A 22860-nucleotide genomic window follows, 5' to 3' on the forward strand; every position below is an offset into this window, starting at 1 on the left:
TAATTCTTTTTTTGTATATTGGTTTCATTAAATAAAAATTTTTAATCAGAAATAATGCATTAAATAGCTATAAACCACATTTTTGTTAAACTAACAGAAGATGAATAACAAGAAATAAAAGGAATAGATGGTTTTATACTTATGTAACACACAGATTTTAAAAAATTGTTTGTTGTATGAAATTTACTAAATTTTTTTTTCACTTATTGATTTATTTGAGAAAATATGACTTATTTCAGTTGCTTCCCTATTTTAAAACAATTCATATCATGCAGTGTACCATAAAAATAAGTGATTTTTAGGATGGTCTTATAATTTTGTAACACACAGTATGTTTAAATTTTCACAGAATTTATAAATTAAATTTAATTAAATATTAATAACAGGCATTTTTATGAAGAAAAAAAATTTGAAATTTACAACCTCAATTGTTCTTAATTCCCTTTGGGTCAAGTTAACTTGGTTTCTTTAGAGAAATTAAGGGACTGTAAAGTTGTCCCAAAGAGCTATTTTACTGTTAAAAATGGAGGCTAATAATATTTATGTCATAAATCAAATCAAATTATACTCACTATCAGCAATTTTCAAAATTTTTTTTACTTATAGTCTACTTAATTTCCAAATATTGTCACAGTTTTCTAACTATGCAATCCTATAAGCAAAATTTAAAAGAAAAAAGGAAATTTGAGTAAAAAACGTAATGATTGGATTGAAAGTGAGCAGTAACTAAAGCATATTATTTTTTTTTTTTTAATGAATTAAATTTTTTTTTCATAACATAATGTTGACCTTTAGAGATAGTTCTTGACTCCACACAAGTAATTTTGTGCATACAAACTATTAAGTAATTTTGCATTTATTTTTTATAATATGATGAATGGCAGCACTTATCTATTTATTTCAAGCCTCGCTAAAAAGAATTTCTTGGCAACTTCTAGAACAAATATGTTACATCTGTTTAATTTCCATATTTTTATCAGTATTAAGTAAAATTTTTACTAATTTAATAATCTGAATGCTTTTTTATGCATTTCAAAATTTTTTTGGATCTTGTTCAAATGTAAGGAAAAGTTCCCGACTTCATATTTAATATTGATATTCAGAACATTATTGAAAGCTTTCTACATTGTTATTAATCAAATAAAGCGATGGGTAATAATTACTATTTATTTAAAAATATTAAACTAATAATTATAATAATTTGCAAAACTAGGTTAATATTAATTTGTGTCTATTATTTATAATGCCAAGTAAAATATTAATGTTAAGTGCGCAAAATAAAAAAAAGGACAGCCTTGAATTACTTTTGATATATTAATGTTCTAGGACTCAATCTTACTAGTTTGAACCGGTGACCTTAAATATGCTAATTAATTAGTGCAGATGTTATTTTAAGTTACGAAGTCTGACAGAAATATGTACTTTCTCTGAATAAACATGCCTTTTTTTTTTGTTAACAGATTCCTGACCCCCAAAATATATGGAGTAGCCGCAATCTGGGAAATATGGTCCCCATAGCTTGGTCAGGATAGAGGTCCAAAGTTTGAATTCCTTAATATTAATTTTGTTTTTGCCATATCCCAAAAACTTTTTAAGTGAATTGAAAAAATTTTCACACAATTATAATTTCCGTTTATCCAAAAATAATTTCAATTGAAAAATAACTTTTAGTAAATAACTATTATTATTTTATTTAAGAATGGTCGAAAAAATTTTGAGCTGTAAGGTATACAATTTGTTGCATCATTTTAATGAATGTAATTTTACATGGCAAATTACATAATATGAGCAAAATTGGTTGAATAGTTTCTGGGAAATTTAATTTAAAAATATGGCTTCTTTAAAATTTGATTTATCAGGTACTATTCGACTGCTTTTGCTAAAATTTTGTATTTTACCATGCAAAATTACATTCTTTTAAATGATGTAAAAAATTATAGACCTTACAATTCAAAATATTTTCGATTCGTATTACATAAATTAATAAAAAATTTATACGTATTAAAAACTAATTTTTGCATAGAATTATATTTGGCAAAACAAATTTTATAACTGAATGCAAAAATATTTTAATTGGATTACAAACATGCCGCTGAGGCATGGCGAAATTTGCAAAAAATAATGAACCTCTCAACGAAACTACGGGGAACACATTTTACAAATTGCGACTACCCTCTATATTTTGGGGCTCAGAAATCTGAATCGTATTATTTATTTCGGTATTATTAAAGAAAGGTATTATTTATTTATTTAAAAAGATCCTCTCTGTATATTGGACAGTTTTTGTTATTGGGATGCTAAAAGAGTTTTAATATTACTTCCTCACCAATAATAAAAATTTGAAATCACTGATCATATTAAAAATCAATTATTTAATTTTACAAATAGATAAGAAATAATTTGTACAAAATAAATTGAAAGGAGGGTTGGTTTAATATTAGATTTGATCCTCTTTGACAACATAACAGGACTCACAACAAACTTTTATGCTTTTTACAAGGATTACAAATGTTTATATACAATAAATCCAAAGTCTAGGGATCATAATTCTTATTTCTATAGGGCAATTGTTTGCCATGCAAGGTTTATAATAAGAGGTGGATAGCTGCTATTGATCTCGAAAAGAATTCTCGATATGTTCTAATGTGATACCGGCCTAGAGATCTGGTAGCCACTCCATCCTCTAAATATTCGTAGCTTCAAAATATTCAGCCACGAGTCCTTCGTACACACGTGTCGTTTTGGATAATAATTTACCAACGTACAAAAACAAAAATTACTTAATAAATAATGAATAAAGTGAATATGGGAACCAACAGCCCCATTTCATTATATATAGTTCCAAGATCTCAGTTCTTTACAATGTCAGGGTGCTTCCCAGAAAGATGTGCAGGTTTATGTAGCCTTCCAAGACCATAACCCTTCGCCTTCTATTTACATATGCTACAGGAATTTCTTATTTTATAATCGTCGATACATAGTCTAACCAATTCTGAGTCTATGACTATCAAATATCTTATAAAAATAAAAACATTAAACAATTATAAAAGAGATATATAAGAAAAATAATTTTATCAGTTTTAACCATAATATTTAATACACTCACAAGTGTACTTTATCAACAATGCTTGAACATGTGATAGCTAATGAATGAATAGCCTTTAATATAAGGAACAAATTTTACATTAATATTCTATTATTTATTATTTTAAAACAAGTATCATGCTAAATAATATAAAAAGTAAATATTATATACTATAATATACGAGTAATTTCATCATGTTGAACCAAAGTATTTGCTACAATTTTTAGTAGAACTAGAAATAGACTTTAGCAACAATGTCTCATCATTTGTAGTAGTTGATGCCATATCTTCATACAGCACTCAATTTTTACTTTTCTCTAAACAAGCCTTCATATCATTCACCTATATTAAACAATTAAAAAAAAAACAAAAAACATTACAGTATAAGGTTAATTTTACCATTTTGAACTATAATATTTTATGCCATTTTTAGTAGACTCCCGAGTATACTTTATCAACAATGCTTTAACATTTGTTACAGCAGATGCTCTATCCTCAAGAAAAGGTACGATTTCATCATAACTCCACTTTTCCTTAATTCTAAACAAGTGTTCAAATCTTTCACTCACATTTTCAGGCAAATCGTGCATAGGAAAATAAAAGATCACAGCTGGTCTATTCAACAAGTCAGTCAAAGCGATTCCTCGTAACTGTTCCAAATTGCACGTCATACCTTCGGGTACACTTCTCTGCCAACTTTCCAGAAAATCTTCAAGGTGAAATTTACCAGATGATCTCAGTAAAATCTCAGCATATATCCTACAAACCGGTAATTCACGCAGTGAATACAACTTATGCCCGTTTTCTTCATCGACCGTTTCTTCAGTAAACCAGGAAAAACAATCGTCTAGAATTTGCTTTGGTTCTAAATCTTCCAAAGCCGATAAAACAGTCTCTTTTGGAATTTTATCTATGGGTAGCGACTGTGACTCTATAACTTCCAAAATCTGACTGAATACACTAAATTTATAATCAAAATCTAACACCCTAACAAATCCATTAATAATGCATGTTTGCATTTCCGTTAACTCTGCTATTAACTCTTCCTCGCTGCACTGAATAATATCAAGTAAATGATCGAAAGTTAGTTTATCGTCTGTCATACTATCGTCTTCATATTCTTTCCCTTTGTATGAACTTCTCTCTAAAACTGCTCGAAGTTTTTTGAAACTAGGCTTGATGGAACGCAATTCGAAGTAATTGTGAAATATACCAGACACTTCTTGCGGCGCAATTCTTTCCTCACCACTCGAACATTGATCGGGCATTAAGAGATTTGGTACAAGTAACAAAGAATTAGAAGTTTCAGCTTCTCTTAATTCATACGTACGTGATTTAGTGCAAAGAACAGCAGATTCATCGGGTTCACCTCTAATTATTAGAGAATTTTTTGCCTCTAATTCTGCCATCAATTCGTTATTTAATTGGAGGAGACATATGTCATCTTGACCTTCATTTAAGGTTAGAGATTGAAATATAGGATATGCATCTCCATCTTCAATTCTAGCTTGGCTAAGTTTTCGCTTTGCATAAGACAAGTCATGGTCTACTTCCATAATTTCAGGAAAAAAATTGGTTAAAAAAAGAAACAATAATAGCACTTTTTGTAATACTTAGTTCATTATTTAACCAGCAAAGTAGAACGAAACCATTACTTTGTTTACAGACATCCACATTTAGCGGGAATTCAACCAGCATGCGTTGCCATATTAAAAATGAGTAATTTTGTTAAAGGAAAGCAAAATCCATATGAGCTAAAATCTAGATGCTGTGGAAAGTGTTTGGGACCGTTCACACTGCTTGCAATTTTTTCGCATGCGAATAATATCTTGATTAGAGAGTTTTTTGCTTTTATTTTACCAATCAGGTCTCATTTGCATGAAGAAAAATCGCATATGAAAAATCGGAAAAGAGAACAAGAGCCTGATTGGCGAGCTTTTTGTAGTTCATATTTCAGCATTCATAGCAATTCAGCAATTATATTTCAGCAGTCAGGTTCTACGTATGTATATATTTTTTTGCTGTGAAAACGGTTTCAAACCTGATCGATTTCTTTTTTTTACGCTAGGATGCATTGTAAGCTCTTTACTGTCTATACTTCCGGGTTACTGTTTCTAGTATAATTTGAAGCCATTTGGCTCACAACATGATCATTGTGGTTTGGGACTCTCTTGAGTATTTCTTGTATACGTGTAGTGTTCACTTGATTGATTATTTGTCTTTAAATAAAGAATAGTTATAAGAATCGTCAGAAGATGTAATTTATGAATCTATTAATTAATTAATTATTTGAAGACGTAAGAATCATTTGTTATAAGACACTTTTTACCTTGTCAACAATATACCAACTTCGAAATTTAAACCTAAATTATGATTTGTAAAATGAACTTAAACTCGCTGCTCGAACAATATGCTAGCTCTAACGTATGATGGTGCATGGCGTGCAACACGAACAAGCACAAATAAACAATTAAAAAGAGGCCAAATGGTGACTCCCGAAAAGCGAATTCTTTCTAAATCTAGCAACCATGTCACCTATTTTAACAATATATCTATGAATGATGTTTTCAATATAAATGTAAACAACAATCTTGAGCTCCTGGCCTGCTCTACTTCCTGTTAGAAAACATATTTCTACTTAAAACAGCTTATTATTCTGCGAGGCGATATTTTTAAACAGATAAATTTGTTTTTAACATAAAAAATAAATTTAATGATTCCTGAGTTCAAATCTGCTGTACTGAATAAGATATTGATGATATTAAGTAATTTTGGTCAGTTTAAAGGGCAAATTGTTTTAGTTATTTATCGAAGTTTTGTTAAAAAATGATGACTTGACTGTTAGATTTAGAAAGAAGTCGCTTTTTTGGCAGTCCTGATTCGGTGACTTTTTATATGTTTTTTACTGTTTTTCTTGTTGGGAGCCGTGCAGAGAGATTAAGCAGAGAGAGATTAAGTTCATTTTACAAATTATCATTTAGGTTTGAATTTTGAGATGTGCATATTGTTGACAAGGTAAAAAAGGTTTTATAGCCCCTCAGAATAAGCTTTACGAAGCAGCTGTATACTTTCTAACCGGAAATAGAGCAAGTCAAAAGTTTTGAATTGTTATAGTTTACATTTGTTTTGAAATTACCGTCCATAGATTAAACGCCATAAATCTAATTTTCTCCATGTTTCCTCTTATGCTTTATTTGCTAATTTCCATTTCTATTTTGTCTCACAGTAGATTGACTGATCGTGAGACATGATTCGCAATAAATCACCAGACAAATATCACTGGCTGCGGCAGTGCTTTGGCGTAGCGTGAGGGGGGATATAGACATTTTCTTTTAGGTAGAAAAGTCCTTTATTTACGTCACCTTAGAGCCGCACAATGGGTTATTGGCAATGGTTTGGGAAACTTGTCTGAGGATGATCCGAAGACATGCCATCGCAATTTTGATCCTCTGTAGTGGCGATGACTCCCCTGCTCTGGTAACCAGATGACCTGTACGGTAGAAAAGTCTAACAAGGATCGATACGGCTCCCCCTCAGTCCCTACTCAGGGTAATCGAAGTGGTTAACCATCTGCTTACTAACCGTAGCGAGATTTGTTTTTAGATAACCGTTTGTCTATTTTAAATTTTATACTTACATTTATATACATACAATAAAAAATAAATAAGCACGTGTGCATAAAATTCCTAATAAACGAGTGCCTTTCTAAAACCCCTCACGCTAAGTCCATGGATCAGTGGGCGAGTTTGCTTCCACTTTGATCAGCCTGCGAAGAAACTGAAGGTGTGCGATATCGGTACTCGTTAAATTGCTTTGCAGTATCGCGCTCTAGTCGATGAGCTACCAAGATGCTGGAGCCATCCCCTCTGCAGAGGATCAAAATTGATTCCACTTGGTTTAGGCTCTAGTTGAAACCATTACTCGCTACATAGCGCTTTCCTTCTGTCTCAAAATCTATTTTTCAAATGGTGACATTCTTTAGTCACTTAATATTTTTTGAAATTTGTTCCATCTATCATTAAACAAATCTGGGAAATTTTGAAAAATATGATGCTTATTCTTTTTATTCTTTTAAGGAAATAAGTTTCAAACCGATCTCTTGCTTTAAACTAAGCTTATAGCTTATTTGTTAAAATTTCTACATAAAAATTTCTCGAGATAAATAGATATTTTTAGCAAGTATGACGTCATAATTTTCACATCAAACATATTTTTAGATAAATCCGTTATTTAGAAAAATCCTCAAGTGTCCGCTATCAATTTTTCTTTAGACTGATGAAGCTTTTTAAAACTATTTTCTTTACATAAGGGAACATGGATTGATCCGTAGTAGCAAAGCAAAATGAAGTTGATAGTTTTGGGTGTTACTAGACGTCAAAAATGAGTGAAATTGGAACAACATGCTACTGATTAACACAACAAGAGCAACATGTTACTGACAAGAGCAACAGTTTCACTAAGGAAATCCAGACAAATACGGTTACCGTGATTAATCAATCACGGAAACCATATTTAACTGAGATCATGTCTCTAGGGTGGAATGGTTGTTGTTGTTGTAGTTAATTTACGTCGCACTAGAGCTGCACAATGGGCTATTGGCGACGGTCTGGGAAACATCCCTGAGGATGATCCGAAGACATGCCATCACAATTTTGATCCTCTGCAGAGGGGATGGCACCCCTGCTTCGGTAGCCCGACGACCTATGGGTGGAATGGAGAAATACCTAATTCAAAAGGGGACTACAAGAAAAAAAATATTCACTTAGTTCACATGGTTTAAAATAAATCTAAATAGCAACTTTTTTCCCCAAAAATGTATTATCTCAGTCGTACTGTCTTGCAAACTCTGTTTTAAGGGTTAAACCAATTGAAACCCAATCAATATAAATTTCAAGCCACATCAATATCAGGTAAACTTTTTTTTTGTGTTTCTATTAGTTTTTAATATTTTAAAATTAATTTTGCATTCCACCACGTCTGTCCCTTACCTGGGGGCCTTGATATTTTTAATTATCAAACCAATGTTAATTTTATACTTTTTTTTAAATATCACTGTATTTTTAAAAATTTGAATGAATATTGTATCCAAAGAAGCATTTGAAGCTATTTTAATAAACTATTTAGTAAATAAAATAAATAAGAATAAAATTTAAAGAGAAAAAAAATTCAAAACGTTGTATTTCCTAAACTATTCGCCTTACTCTGTTCAAATTTTGATTTTTTTTTTTTGTATGCAATTACATTGCAAAATTATGCTGTACATTATGACAAATACTTTTTACACATGGAAAATTGAGTGTTTCATAAAATCATTTCAAATGTATTTTGCAAAATTCCTTCAGTATTGTGGAAGTGGGTTAAATAACTAATTTTTTTTTTATTAAAGTTAGACATAAAATAAATAAAACGCAACTGAAATACGCTAATAAATCATTTATTTGACTATATACAAAATAATTTGCACAAAAATCTTAACATTTTGATTCAATTTTATACGCAAATAAATAAAATGCGATCATACATAATGCAATTTTTTTTAAATATTTAAATGCAATAATAGATGAAATATTAAAAAAAAAAAAAAATATTGAATACAATTCCAAAAATGAAAGATTTTACCACATTTCTGGAAAATAATTTTTTTTTTAAATTCCATTTTGCCACAACAAGTTGGCTTAAAGTGTAAAATGAGATCATATGATAATGAATAAATTTCATGAATATGATTGATTTTTCCTTACTAATTGTAATAGAAAATTCAATTTAAATACGTATTTTCAGTTCGAATACGGTAAGTAAATCTTAATTGATTTACTTTAAGAGGTTATAAGGGTTTCGAAGGACAAAAAAAAAAACAGCATATTTTTTTCTTAGTTTTTCTGTTAATGAGCGAATAAGCGAATTGTTTAAAATTCGACAGATGAGTATGGTTTCTGGAAACTCCTTAGAATAAAGTTATCTCACGATGACTGAATAAGATTGAAATGAAATCGAATTCCAAATATTTTCTATTAGTAAGGAAATACAGTAGATAATTAAACAAATGAAAATAAAACTGAAATTTGAATGCTTAGTGAAGTTTTAAGGATTAAATATTGCCAGATAAGTTTTTATCAACGGGGAAGAAAAATCCTCGTTTTATGATTCGTCAATTCAATTTAGAAAAATTTAATGAACATCAGTTAATCAGTTTTTGAGAAATTGCGTACACCAAGTTTAAAAATAGAACTTTGAGGAAACTTATTTTTCTATTAAATTAGAGAAAAAAAATCTTTTGAATGTTCCTAAAATATTTCATGCTTAGTTAAACGTACAAAATATTTAATCTAGTTCAAGCATTAGAAATATAGCGCTAAAATTTTTTTTTACATAAAAAATACATAATCTTTATGTTTTTTTTAAAAATCAATTATTAAGAAAAAAAAAACAACTTTCATTATTAAACACAATTTTACTGATAAATAAAAACAATGTATTACGTAAACAATTTTTAAAACAAAACTAAAATAGTTTGAGAACATACTTTTGAATGATCAACATTCTAAAAATATTTTAATAGAATTTTCAAACATTTCTAACTTCAAATTAAAATGACTAACACAATGTTTTGACAATATTACTTATAAGCACACAAAAAATTGTACTAATACTTTATATACAGAGATGCAAGATAATATACACTTATTATACTCTATGAAAGCTAACGGTAATTATTTACAATAACATCGTGTTTCATACAATATTTATTTACTTTATACACATATTTACAATATTTGGCTTTGTTTCAATCAAGTCCACAGTAGCATTTTATTCTAAATGACATAAATAAATACATCTTGACTTTATAAACTTTGCAACTTAGATGTTTGTTTACTTTTCAAAGATCAATAGCGAACAAAAAATTGTCTTTTTTTGTCTTATTTTCGATTATTTAGGAAATGTAACATCTACACATAAGAAAGTTCAATCTTCCAAAGTCAATAATAAATAATTCGTTAAAACAATTGTTCGATGAATGTAGTAATAAAGTCTTTTTGATTTCTGTAGTAAACAACACAAACAAAAGATTTCTTTGGACGACAATATTGTTTTATCACAGACAAGTGGCACTAGGTAGCAGCACCATAGAATTGTGCGTTGTACTTATCTGTAATAAAAAAAAAAATTATTAAAGATATTGCTTGTTACAACAATATTAATTTACAAATTATTTTGAGTAAATGATTTCTGACGACATACAAAGTTTGCTTTTTTTAAAAATATAACTGTAAGTGTTTTATTCTTGGAATAATTTTTAAATAAAAGTTCGAATAACTTGTCCAGCTTCCATACATTGCCGCTTTTCAGTTTAATACGTATTTCTATCATAATTAGGAGTTTTTATTAGAATTAATGAGCCCTATTTACAAATTTTAAGTTTTTTAGAGTTAATTTTAATAATGCTGAAACTATAATAATTTCATTCTTCCGAAGATTTTTATTTTCTTCAATGATAGTTAGCATTAAATGACACTGATGATGGCGCCATCTGTCTTTAGAATAGCGGCATTATTCACTTAAGCAAACATTCTGATCTCTTTTTTGTTTTTAAATTTTATCACAGAAATTATTAGAATGAAAGTAATATCCTTATTTATGCTATAAACGATAACATTTCTTGATGGTAATTTTTTGTTTATACTCTTTGTTTATAATAAATAAGATTAGAAAAAATAGTTCATTTATTATTATTATTTTTAATTAACTAAATATTGAAATTATTAATTTTCTGCAATATATAGAAAAATAGTTCTTTTCTTATATCTTTTCAGTTTGTTTAAGCTAGCATTGAAGGAGAAATAACGGAAATAATTGCTTTTTATATTTTTTTATAAGATAGAGTGGTTGTACAAAATAATTAACAATCAATAAAATTTTTAAACGTATTAGGCACAATATTTTCAGATTTCCTTATGCTTACCTTTTAATTTAAATGCTATAGCATCACTACAGCTTCTTTAGTAGCAACAGCTTGATATGGATATCTGCTATTTGTCTGAAAGGATCAAAATAGTTCAAGAATTAATTATAAGTTATTTAAAAAAAATCAACATTTAAAATCAAATTATATTTAAATGGAAGAAAAATATATAAAAAAATTAAGCATTTTTAAACAACATTGATATTTAAATGATTAAAAGAAAAGTAAATTTTATCACAAATTTTTATGAAATTGAAAAAATTATTTTTTTTGATGCGTTGTTTTTAATGTTAAAGTTTAGGCAAGATTCACTGGTTTCATTAAAAATATTATATTAGGACTAACTTACATTTAAGAACAACTCATAATCCATTTCTTAAAACATTCCTCAAAAAATGCAAAAATAAAACAAGTTTTAATATATTATTTTCGAGGAAAATTTTAATGAATAGTTCTTCTACTTTAACTTGAGATAACGGACTTCATTACAAATTATTTTTGTCTTGCATTTCTTTAGTGTATTCAGTGAAAACTACTTTTTTTACCTTTAATTAATTCTTGCGATGAGTAAATAAAAGATAAACTTTTGGTGGTTGCTCCTGCTTTTAATTTATTACTTTAGTTATCAATTACTAACATTATTAAAAAAAAGTTGAATTTTCCTTAGGCATATGGATCAATAGCCAAATTAGCCTTCAGAGAATTTGACCTACATTCGGGTGATGAAAGCTTCGAAAAGTCCAAAAATCATTTTAGAGCAAACTATACTTTAAAAGGAGAAATAGAGCGCTTTTTCTAAGCATCAATTAAGAGAAAGAAGTATTAGAAGTAGAAGTAGAAGAAGAAAAAAAACGAATTTTAGGAAAATATTAAAAGCTTGTTAAGACTAAAATTATTATTGATCCTAATTCAATACTGAGTAATATTTTTTTAAGCTACGAAGTGTTATGATATAGTTTATTTTGTATATACTAAACTGTAACGCAATGCTTTTAAGCATTGCGTTAAAGTTAAAGAACGCGACGTTGTGAGCAGACAATTTTATTTATTATATCTAACTGATTTTCATAATCGTTTTCTAATTCTTGAACAATTTAATTTTAAACTTCGATTTTGGAATACATCGATACACTTTTTGGCCGATGAAAAGATTACCCTTCAGTTTTAGCTTCTAAAATTCCTAAAGATTCTACTTATTTATATCTAGTTGATTTTCAAAATAGTTTTATAATTCTCTGTTTTAAACTCTTATTTAGAAACAAAATGTGATGTATGAACTTTATAGGACTTTACAGGATTAAAAAACTTTTGTACAGTTTCTGTTTGTAAAGTCATGCAAAATTTGTAAACTATTTGTTACATTTTTATTTTTTACATTCATATAGCAAAAATATGAATGCAGAGCTTTCTTATCTTTTAAAATCTTGACCTTGGAAACTAAGTCTATCATTATTTTAAAAGTTATCAAAATGCATTGCCTTAGCTTACCCGTTCGAAAAATGTCGAAATTGGGAACAAAAAAATGTCACCTAATATTTGCTGTACAGCAAAAGTGTTCCAGACTATAAACAACTTTCTTAAGATTTTTTTTCTCCATTCTGAAGAGAGCAGGTGTTATAGAAAGGTCTTTAGTGACCTTTCTAGGATCCCCATCCCATTTAAAAAAAAATCTTCCCACACCGACCAGCCAGGTACCTCTCTTCAAAACACGAGTCACGTGACTGCTTTTCATAAGGAGTACACGGAAGAAGTTTTTAGAATTCGCGTTGCTAGGGCCGTAGGTGCATGCTTTCCACGTATCATCGCCCCTGTTTATTCTAATCAGCATAAAATCTCATTAAATTGATGATTTTGAAAAATGGTTTGGGAGGCAGAAGAAAAGGTGTGTACTTCAATTCATTATGCAACGGGGGTAATTTTCGAATAACGTTGTTAAAGAAATGGCTTAAGCATTATCAATTTCATTCATATTATAATGTAATACACCACAGATAAGATTGCAAAACACAGCATTTTGTATTGTTGTTTTTTGAACGTTTAAAGTTCTGCATTTATTTTTACGCATCTGCATCTACCCATGCAACATATCAGTGGAAATCATTGATTTTTTCATTTATCGAAGGATTTCACTGATTTTTTATAAATTAGCTAGATGTAATTGTTAGATAAATGATGATTGTAATGTTATAACATTTTTTTCACCTGAATTATTGACAAAAAATGTTGCAGAATTATATTTAAACTCTAGTTCATTACCAAGAGAGCAAATACTACCTGTTTAAAAAAGAATGGCTTATAGTGATGAATTTACAATTTACAACAGTTAATATAATTGCTACAAACGAAGAAATTTTTTTCAAATGTAACTTTAAGACTTTATTTTAAATAACTTTCACATTCTTATAAATATTATTATGATTAGTTTTAGTTGGAAAAGTTACGAGTATAAGAAAAACTTAAATGTAGTTTTGAAAAATATATGGAAAACCAAAATGGAAAAACATTAAAGTAAATTTGAGATTTATTTTTGTTGAAAGATCTAAGAACAATTAAAATAAAATTTTAAAAAAGGAAAAATTTGAAGAATTAATTGAATTTCTTTTTTTGAAAAATATAAGAATAAAAAATTACAAAATACAATAATAATTTCGATATTCATTTTAGTTAGAAGATGACGTAAGAATAATTTTGAAGGTTTTTATAATATAATAATTTTGAATAATAATTGAAGAATAATTTTGAAGAAAAAAGTTTTTTAATGCCTTTAATCATATTTTGTGATTAACGAAAAAAAAAAAAAACACAATTATTCATTACGCATATAAATTTAACTAACAATATTAAAATATAAATTTAACGCACTGAAGTTAATAAAACTACCCAAAGGAAATTTAAATTATTAATTGATTCATAAATTTGGTTTATGTCCACTGGTCTGACACATCATGAAGCTTTTATTAATAAAAACAAATATTTTTTAAAAATCTTTATTGCATAGCAGAACTATCCATTAAAAGTTACCCATTTCAAACATAACCTCGTAAACTTTCTTGTCCAAACCCATGACTTACAACCTTGCTTATGAGTGGGAGTAGCGACTAGACGTCTTAATCTTTTTCTTATTGCTATAAAATATATAACAGCGGTTCAATCTCAAAATTGAAAAAAAGTTTTTTTTTCTCTTCCTGCTAGTTTTATACTCTTTTATTTTTTGTTCCCATACTACGTTGTAAGGTGTATTGTGGGCGATTCCATCTACAATTTGGCGACGTAGCGGCGAATATCCACACCATGGCAGGTGTTATTTTTCTCCAGTCATCAAATACAGATCAACGATCTTAAGTGACATATGTTACAAGGAATCTTTTTTTATTTGATTATTATTTCTCATTTAGCCAGATGCAAGAGTTGCAGTTGAACACGCCAATTCTACTTCATCGTTCAAATTAAAATTTTTTTATCATTTTATGGGACAATGAGCAAGATTTTATTTCTTTAACCGTCGTTGAACAGCCGACCCAATTTTATGGGTTTACGACTACTAATGTTCAAATCCGTAGCCTTGTTATTTTGAAACCAATTCAGAATACAAGAAAACTCTTGGATCAAATATTAAGAGAAATTCAAGTTCCTGTAGGGCCTTTTTGATGGAAAAACTAACCCGCTTTTGTGCTCCATGAAGAAGGATACCACGAAAACTTCCCATGGTTAGCCAGATGAAAGGGTCTTTAACCCATGATCCGTGCGGAATTCGTATCAACCGCCGGGGAAGCAAAGCAACATAGAAAAAATTGGTGAAAGTTGCATTTGTATTATATTTTTTGGACAAATTTCAGTGAAGAGCTACAAAAAACGACAATTAGGAGTTTTTGGCGCAGCTTACAAATAACTTTTGTGTTGTCATTAGTAGAATGAATATTCATACCTAAACGTCTATTAATGCAATCACAAAGTATATTGGTGTTACCACAATTCGAACACGTTCATCAATAGTGCTAAATTAATTTCTCAACATTTTGTTCTAAATTAAATTAAATTTAAGCCCCGTCAGCTTTTTAGATGAATTAATTATGTTCGAATTTTTAGTCAGTTTCTAATCATGTTTTTACATTCTGATGATATGTCTATAATTTAACATTATTTTCCTCCATAATAATATCACGCGGCGAAAAAAATCAAATAAGAATTCTACTGATGAGAAATTAATTTTTTGCGAACTTTTTTAATTTTTTTTAATTAAGGAATATATTTTGGATTATTTGCAAAAACAAAATTTTTTAATTTGTGTTTATTATTCATGTACATCTCATTTCACGATTTATAAATCAGTGTAGAAAGTTAAAATATAATTGTGCATAGTTGGGCATGAAAAAGGCGTGTGCATCTGCATCCTTTATTTAATGGATTTTTGTGTTGCAAACTTTAGTTTTAAAAAAGCTAAAAAAAAAAAAAAAAAACAACGTTTATCTCTTTTAAAAATATACTGGATGTAGATAATTGTAGCAGAAAAAAAGAAGCTATTAAACGTGGTATTTTTTCCCCTTGAAAGAAAATACTGCATAAGAATAGAGGGGTAAAAAAAAGAATCAAAAACACTTCATTTGCCGGAAAGAAAGACAACCGGGATTTTTACGGAAAAAAAAGGAATACACCTTGCTCTTTTTTTTCCGGTCTTAAAAGCGAACGTTTCCGTAAGTGATTCACTTTTTCCGCCGGAAACGCCCCAATGCGTATCCCAGTGAAAGTGCGGACCATTTGCCTTTGTTTTTCCTTTCTGCAGAAAATGAATGGGGGGATGTCGCTCCGTTAACCATCGGACATCCTCGGCCAAATCGGAACAGGTACTTCGGTCTGGGATGAGCATAAACATCCGCGACATTGTGTTCCATGATGGATTGGACTTTTTTATTTCTTTCGCTTTGAAATGGTGTGTAACAGAACGTCGGAATGTGTTCGAAATGGAACGTTTCGTTTTGTTATTGATGATGAGACAAGAATGTGTTAGAACGGAAATTGTCGTTTTTTTTTATATGTATTGTTTTTTGGAAAATATTTAGCAGTTTTTCACCAGCTATTCAAAATAATGCTAAAACAACATTTTATGTACAATGAATTTATTCGATGCAATTATATACTTTTTCTTATGCATTTTAGAACATGCGCATTCTAATTATTTTTCCTCTTCAAATGCAAAAAAAAAGTTAAAATGCATTGTTTAAAATTAGGTTTGCATTGAAAATTAATATTGTTTGAATTTAGCATAATTTAACTTAATTTATGCATAATTTAAACGATGTAATTTCTTGTGAGTTTTGCTCTTTAACATGGCATCTGAGATTTAGCTCTTTCGCTCAGCATTACGCACGTTAACGTACGTATGTTCTATGCAGTGCAGGTACTACACAGGAATCTTTATCCTCTACGCAATTTGAGTGGAACAAATGGACGTGATTGTGTGGTTTGCTACATGTAAGTGCTAAATCTCTCAAATATGGTTCAATTGTGAAAAGTATGGTTGGCACATGAATTTTTATGAAAATTAAAGAGCATATTGGTTAGAACGTGTCAAGCAATATTGAAAAACACTTAAATTTTGTCGTTTAAACTCGGATTGAGATCAGTTGTATGATTATTGTTCTAAGATATTCATTTTTGCTTCAAGCTTTTATATAAGATTGTTTTTCATTAAATGATTCTAAATCGTGATATATCATCGTCATTAAAGTTGGCTAACATATTTTTTTACAAAGATAACCACGTTAAATTAAACTATAAAATTCACAACCATAAATGCCTAAACAACGAAACTACAAGAGTTAGTTAACATTAAAATGTAGTTAGATACAAAGATTTGAGTGTTTGCAATATGATGCTTAACATGTTCTTTTACTGGTGTTTCATACGTCGTTACTTAATGTTCAGGTAAAAAACAATCCTGTTATCTTTTTAAATTTTATTTAATTTAAATTCTTAAACATTTTTATTGATGTTAGTATGGTTTAGTTGCAGAATTTTCTAAACAAATGTTATTTATATGCGATAAAGAAAACTTACCCTTTTACAACGACTTCTGGTTACTACGATGCATGTGATGAGAATGATGACTGCTAAAGTTGCTATAGCAACACCAGATGCAATAACTATAGATGTAGGAACTCCTTGAGTAAGATCTGTACTTAGGATTGTACGGATTTCTGCAAAAGAATGATTTTTTTTTAGTCAGTACAGTTCTTTACCAGAAATATATTAAAAATATCAGTTAAATAAACCATAATATTGTATTATATAGTGAATTAGTTAGCGAAATTTATTATATTAATTTGTGACTTAATACAAGAAAAAAATGCCAAAATTTCAAAATATCAAAAAATTAGTTTTTTAATGGCCTTAATCAGTAAAAAAGGCGGGTAATATCGTTATTTTTAATGTGTAGTTAGACAAAGTACTTTTTAAAAGTTACATATACGAATTTATGATGAATCTTTATAGGGCCACCGTGCAACAATATAATTAATGGAACATTTAACGAAGTAACACTATAAAAGTTACAAGCATTTCTTATTATAATTAATTTAAAAAAGAAAAGTTTAGAAAATAAACACATTTTTTTAAACTTCCATATTTTTAAACATTATATCATAATATTAAAAATACAATGCGCATTTTATGTATAACGTTTTTAATTTTTTTTAAAATTTCATTTCATTATAAAAATAATGTTGTTTCTCAAATTTGGCAATAGACCGATAATTACTTTAAAAGATGTAAAAAAATAGCGCATGTTTTAAAATCATGTAAATTTCGCAGTTAGAATCGGCAATGTAGCTTTAAAAAAGTAATTTCTTAATTAAAAATTAATAATGTGAAAGTAAGCAACAAAAAAAAAAAATAAAAATTACGAAATAAAGTGCATTAAATAGCTAAATAAAATTAGAATTAAATAGCTAGGGAAACATCATTTACAAAAAGAAATTCCGTCATTAAATTTTTCAGAAAGAAAATAGAATAGAAAAGAAAACTAAAAAAATTACACAATACGTTATATTCTAATATCCCAGTTATTTTTTGTTAATAATAAGTAGCAATTATAAATAGTGATAGTTAGAAGTTTGAATCATCTTTGAATTTTTTGCATAAAATTCGCTTTGTGTTAAGAAAAAATAGCTTTAACTGTTAAAATAATTTCACCTACCTATTTCACCGAGAAGAAAAAAGCATCGTTAAAACTACCAGATTATGGTAAAATGTACCGCATTTCTGGCTCCATGGGAGCGCCAAAAAGCTCGGTAACTTTTATGGAAGCACTTTGGAAATGATTTTCGTAAAATCATATATAAAATATAACGTTATAATGTGTGATGAAATTTAGTAAAAGTGGTAAAACTTGGTTATTTTATCATAAAACCTTAGAGCATGGCATAAAATCCATTTATTCGGTTGAATTTACTTTTTATTTTTTGTGTTTTTTACTATGCGGGTGGTAATATGAACTATATTTTTGAAAACCAGAATTTCCGGTAAACCGTTGCTATATGAACGAAAAAAATCACGAATTGAATAGTTTAAATATTGTGTATTTTAGTTTTATTCACCAAAATTATGATTTTTTGTTTTTACCAGAAATTCCATTGTCATACATTACAGTAATTATACCAGAATTTTTTTCTCTATTATTTCTCTAACTACGACAACATTGTCATTCGGAGCCTTAGTTTTCCAAAAATACGAATTTTGGAGTTCGAACCCTTTTCGGAGTAGTATTTTAAATTTAATACTTTAATTGATTAAATAAATTAAATTTTTTTGCAACTGGTTATTACAATAAGACTAGTTATGAAAACTAGTAAAAAATTTTTTACGCGGATCTCTAGAATATCAAATTCTAAACTTTGGAGTCATAAAAATTTTCTGAGCCAAACAGTAGAGGGGACAATAGTCACTGTCATTGTTAATTTCAGGAAATTGAATCAATCTGTGTTTCCTTCTATTAGAATTTTTAAAAAATATACTTAGAAGTTAAGTATTTAAGTTAAGTTCCATAAACTAGGACAACTTTGCCTAAAGTTTTGAGACCCTGAATAGTTTCTGAATTATATAGCCTTTGTGTGACCTATTGTTTTGTTCATAAGCAGATTATAGAAATTAAAATTTTAAAATTTAGAAAAGTTTCTCTAGTATATGGTAATTTTTTACTACAAAGCTGGTATAAAATACGGTAATTAGAATATTGCACATAACAGCGAACTCATGGAGCATGAAACATAATTCTTACAACAAAAGATGTTAAATTCTAGAATAGTTTTAATCAACCGTGAAGAAATTTATTTAGAAAGTGAGCTATTCTAAGATCGAACATAATGGTATCTAATGGAATGATTATGTTAGGAGTCTGAAGTTATGGAAGATGTTCAGTGATGCTTTAAATTGGTGTCAGTTACAGTTATGATGTTCAAGAAATAAACAAATATGTAATGCAGCAATTTGTGAATGAACACGTAATTTTTTCCGCGAAGAAATCGTTTGGATGTCAAGGATTTACAAGAAGTTGCCACGCAGCAGATCTTCTCAGAATTCTTGGGAAAAAAATGTTCGAAATAAAATTTTCCATTTTAAGAAAGTTTTGACTTTTACTTTGATATCACTTTCAGGTTTCTTTCAAAATAATAAGTGCCCTCTTTAAAATTAGTTATAAATTTTACGCATAAAAGCAATAACTTGTCTTTTTTTAAATTTTATTTTTACAAGAATAAACAATTGCACTCAATAATTGCATTACTATATACAATGTGTGAACATTTAAAACAAAACTTTGCGTAATTAATTTTTATTATTATACTTTTTAGAAGAGTTTAGAGTATGTAATCAAATGCAAGTTATAAAGCAAAAAATTTTGAGCGTAACAAATATTCTGTAAAACAATTAAACAAAATTAATAGTTAACACAACAATATTTAACTCTATTTGCAATAGCACAATAGGAAAAAAATATTTTGTATTTTTTTTAATCTAACTTTATTTATCTTTAATTATCTGTATACTAATACAAAATAAAATAATAATTGAATGTTTTTACTTGTAAAAAATTTTGAATTTAGTTATTCTAAAATGCAACATAAGGTATTATTGAAATATATATTGTGTAATATTAGTATTGCTATGATGTAAGAATTATTAAAGTAATCATAACAGTATTAAAATAGCGATGATTAATATAGTTCAATAATCATAGCAGTGATAATTACAACTTATTGTGCAATATACAATAAATTATTGACACATTTGTTACTGAATTTTGACTAACACACTAAGAAATGTACGTCTAGTAAGCATATTTTTTGACTTCATCTTTGATACGTATACTACAAATATGTATTAACATTATTGTCACGTGACAGCAAAGTAATGAAGTAGCTAATTATTATCATCATGCTAGGTAATACTATTTGTGAATAGGATTTATTTTAACAGGGAAACATTGCGACCACAATGCATACTAAATCCCACTTAAATTTCTGACACATGCTACATTATTACATTAGCTAGTACTACACATTATCAAAACGTTAACTTTCCTGGAACCTCATGTGAATTAACTCATAACATAAAGTATTTCATCCTTATCATTCAAATAACCTGAATAAATTTTTAATCCGGAAATACTGCCGGAAACGATTGATGAATATTTAGCTTAATGTATCATTAGTACAAAACCTGATAGATATTTAACGGATTAGTCTGGCCTCATTTGTTCCTTTTTTCGTGTGCTCTAGTCATCATTGGGTGATTATAAGTTGACTTTAACAATCAGGTAGATTGAAAAACATTGGAAGTATATTTTGCTTTCTCTTGTAACTAGAATACTTTTCTTTTTTAGTTGTTAAGTAGAAGAAATGTAGATCGTCTGGAGATAGTGAAAGGAAGATATTCAAGATATTCGTCATCGATTTTATACTAATAATATATTTAAATCTAGTGGGAAAAACAAATTCTGGAGATATTTCAGACCTTTGATTTATATTGACATTAAAATAAAAAATAAGAAATTAGACTATGATTTTAATCTTTAGCTCATGTTTATTTATGACTCAAATTCAAAATTTAAATTTTTTTTAATCTTTTACTTCTAATTCAAAACTTAAAACGCACAAAAATTAGTAAACAATTTTACATTCATTTGCATGATTTATATTTTATTTTTAGCATGTAAAAAGTTCAAAGGTACATGAATTAAAAACTTCGCAATTAATAATTATTATAGACAAAAATGACCTGTGAAGATGATGTGTAAAGAGAGAAAAGATTTGAAATATAGTTTTCTAATTTACATTTTATTTATTTCGGACTTTAACTTTAAAATTGGATTAGAAGTAATGTAGTTTATTTGAATGACTTAAAATTTTTGAAAAAGGCATGTTATGATTAATGATTAATATTTTATGAAAGATTTGAAACTAATTGTTTTAGTATGGTATACTTTTAAAAGCCAAACATGTTAATATTTAAACAAGAGCCGTGGTGACTCAGGGGATAGAGCCCTCGCCTCCTAAGAAGGTGTCCCGGGTTCGAATCCCAGCGATGGCTGGTCGATACGGACTCCACTCCCGGTTCACACCAAGCACAGAGCAAATTTAAAATATCCTCAGTGGTAGATGAATCATGGGTTACAGTCCCCTTGACATAAGACTAAACGTGGGAGACTTTTGTTGTTTTCTTCTCCATGTAACGCAAATACGGGTTAATCCTATCAAAAAGTCCTCCAGGGGGGCAATTTTCTCCCAATATTTGATCCAGAAGCTCCTTTGTCTTCTGGATTGGGTTCAAAATTACAAGGCTTAAGAAATTAGCCTTTTAAATGCACTGTTTCTCTCATCTGACACTTAAAAACTGAATACAATAATCAAAACGTAGTAATTGAAAACTTAAAAATTTCGAGTGCTTTTTTGAGTGTGAAAACATTTAAATTTCAGCGTTTAATAACATGTTAAGTAACTCATAGATATAGATTATTTAAGTCTCTAAACAAGGTGACTTCATGCTTAAAGAGCTTCCTTATTTTTTTTAAAACCCTGAATGTTTTTTCTTTAAAAAAAAATATTAAAATATCCCTTAACACCCACTTACGACTAACCTTTTTATTCAAAACATTCTGTAAGTGAAAACTGATTTCTTATAAGTCTAATAATATGTAGAATGTTACAATAAAATTGTTTTGTACTTTGATCTCTGTCAATGTAGACTCAATGGATTTGCTATTAATCATCATTACTGTATTATAAGTTCTTTTGCAGCTGAAGGCGATAAAGACTGCACAATAATCGATGCCATCAATAATTAATCGATTGCTAATCTAATAACTACAAAACAAAAATTTTTCCATTCTCGTTCTTGGTATGCAGTAATGTTATTGAAATCTGGTGATCGATAGCTTGGAAGCTTCACTTATTATATAATCGAATTCGAATATTTGGGGAATCGTCACGCGTATACAGCAAATCTTCTAATCCTCTTTGTCGGGACACGCGACCTCGTGTGTCACCAATTGGAAAAATCTTAATCATTGTCACCGGATACTTTCTTTTATCGGTTTATTGGCCTCTTTTAGAATTTTCTTACTTAGAAAAGTTAAGACAAAAAGAGAATTCACAGTCGATAAACTCGAGAATGGCGACGGAAAGGCGATCAAAAGTGTTGGTTTTATTTGGGGGAAGACATAAAAATCAAGTAGTGAAACGTTAATTTTTAAGAGAATGAACGACACGGTTGAATTTTTGAAAAAAAATATTTCCGGAGGGATTTAAATTTTGAATTATGTATT

At 28.5% G+C, this 22860-nt stretch overlaps 2 protein-coding genes across 2 annotated transcripts in view; both read right to left on the bottom strand.

The window, feature by feature from the left end:
* Nucleotides 1–2352: 2352 nt before the first annotated feature.
* LOC107456425 (sister chromatid cohesion protein DCC1) lies at nucleotides 2353–4789 on the bottom strand. Its single transcript, XM_016074284.4, has one exon. It carries the CDS (start codon nucleotides 4639–4641, stop codon nucleotides 3481–3483), a length of 1161 nt encoding a protein of 386 aa, XP_015929770.3. The 5' UTR covers nucleotides 4642–4789; the 3' UTR covers nucleotides 2353–3480.
* A 3714-nt stretch (nucleotides 4790–8503) lies between these two features.
* The window catches only part of LOC107456427 (uncharacterized), a 45643-nt gene continuing 31286 nt past the window's right edge, over nucleotides 8504–22860 (bottom strand). Inside the window, exons 3-5 of the mRNA XM_043051250.3 lie at nucleotides 17100–17239; nucleotides 11046–11120; nucleotides 8504–10232 (exon numbers count right to left, since the gene is read on the bottom strand). Coding sequence (XP_042907184.2) covers nucleotides 11061–11120; nucleotides 17100–17239 — 200 coding nt within the window. The 3' untranslated portion in view covers nucleotides 8504–10232; nucleotides 11046–11060. The remainder of the gene's footprint in view (nucleotides 10233–11045; nucleotides 11121–17099; nucleotides 17240–22860) is intronic.

This window comes from Parasteatoda tepidariorum, chromosome 10 (assembly GCF_982258835.1).
Source record: "Parasteatoda tepidariorum strain Cologne lab strain chromosome 10, Ptep-v5.0, whole genome shotgun sequence".
Taxonomy (NCBI): domain Eukaryota; kingdom Metazoa; phylum Arthropoda; class Arachnida; order Araneae; family Theridiidae; genus Parasteatoda; species Parasteatoda tepidariorum.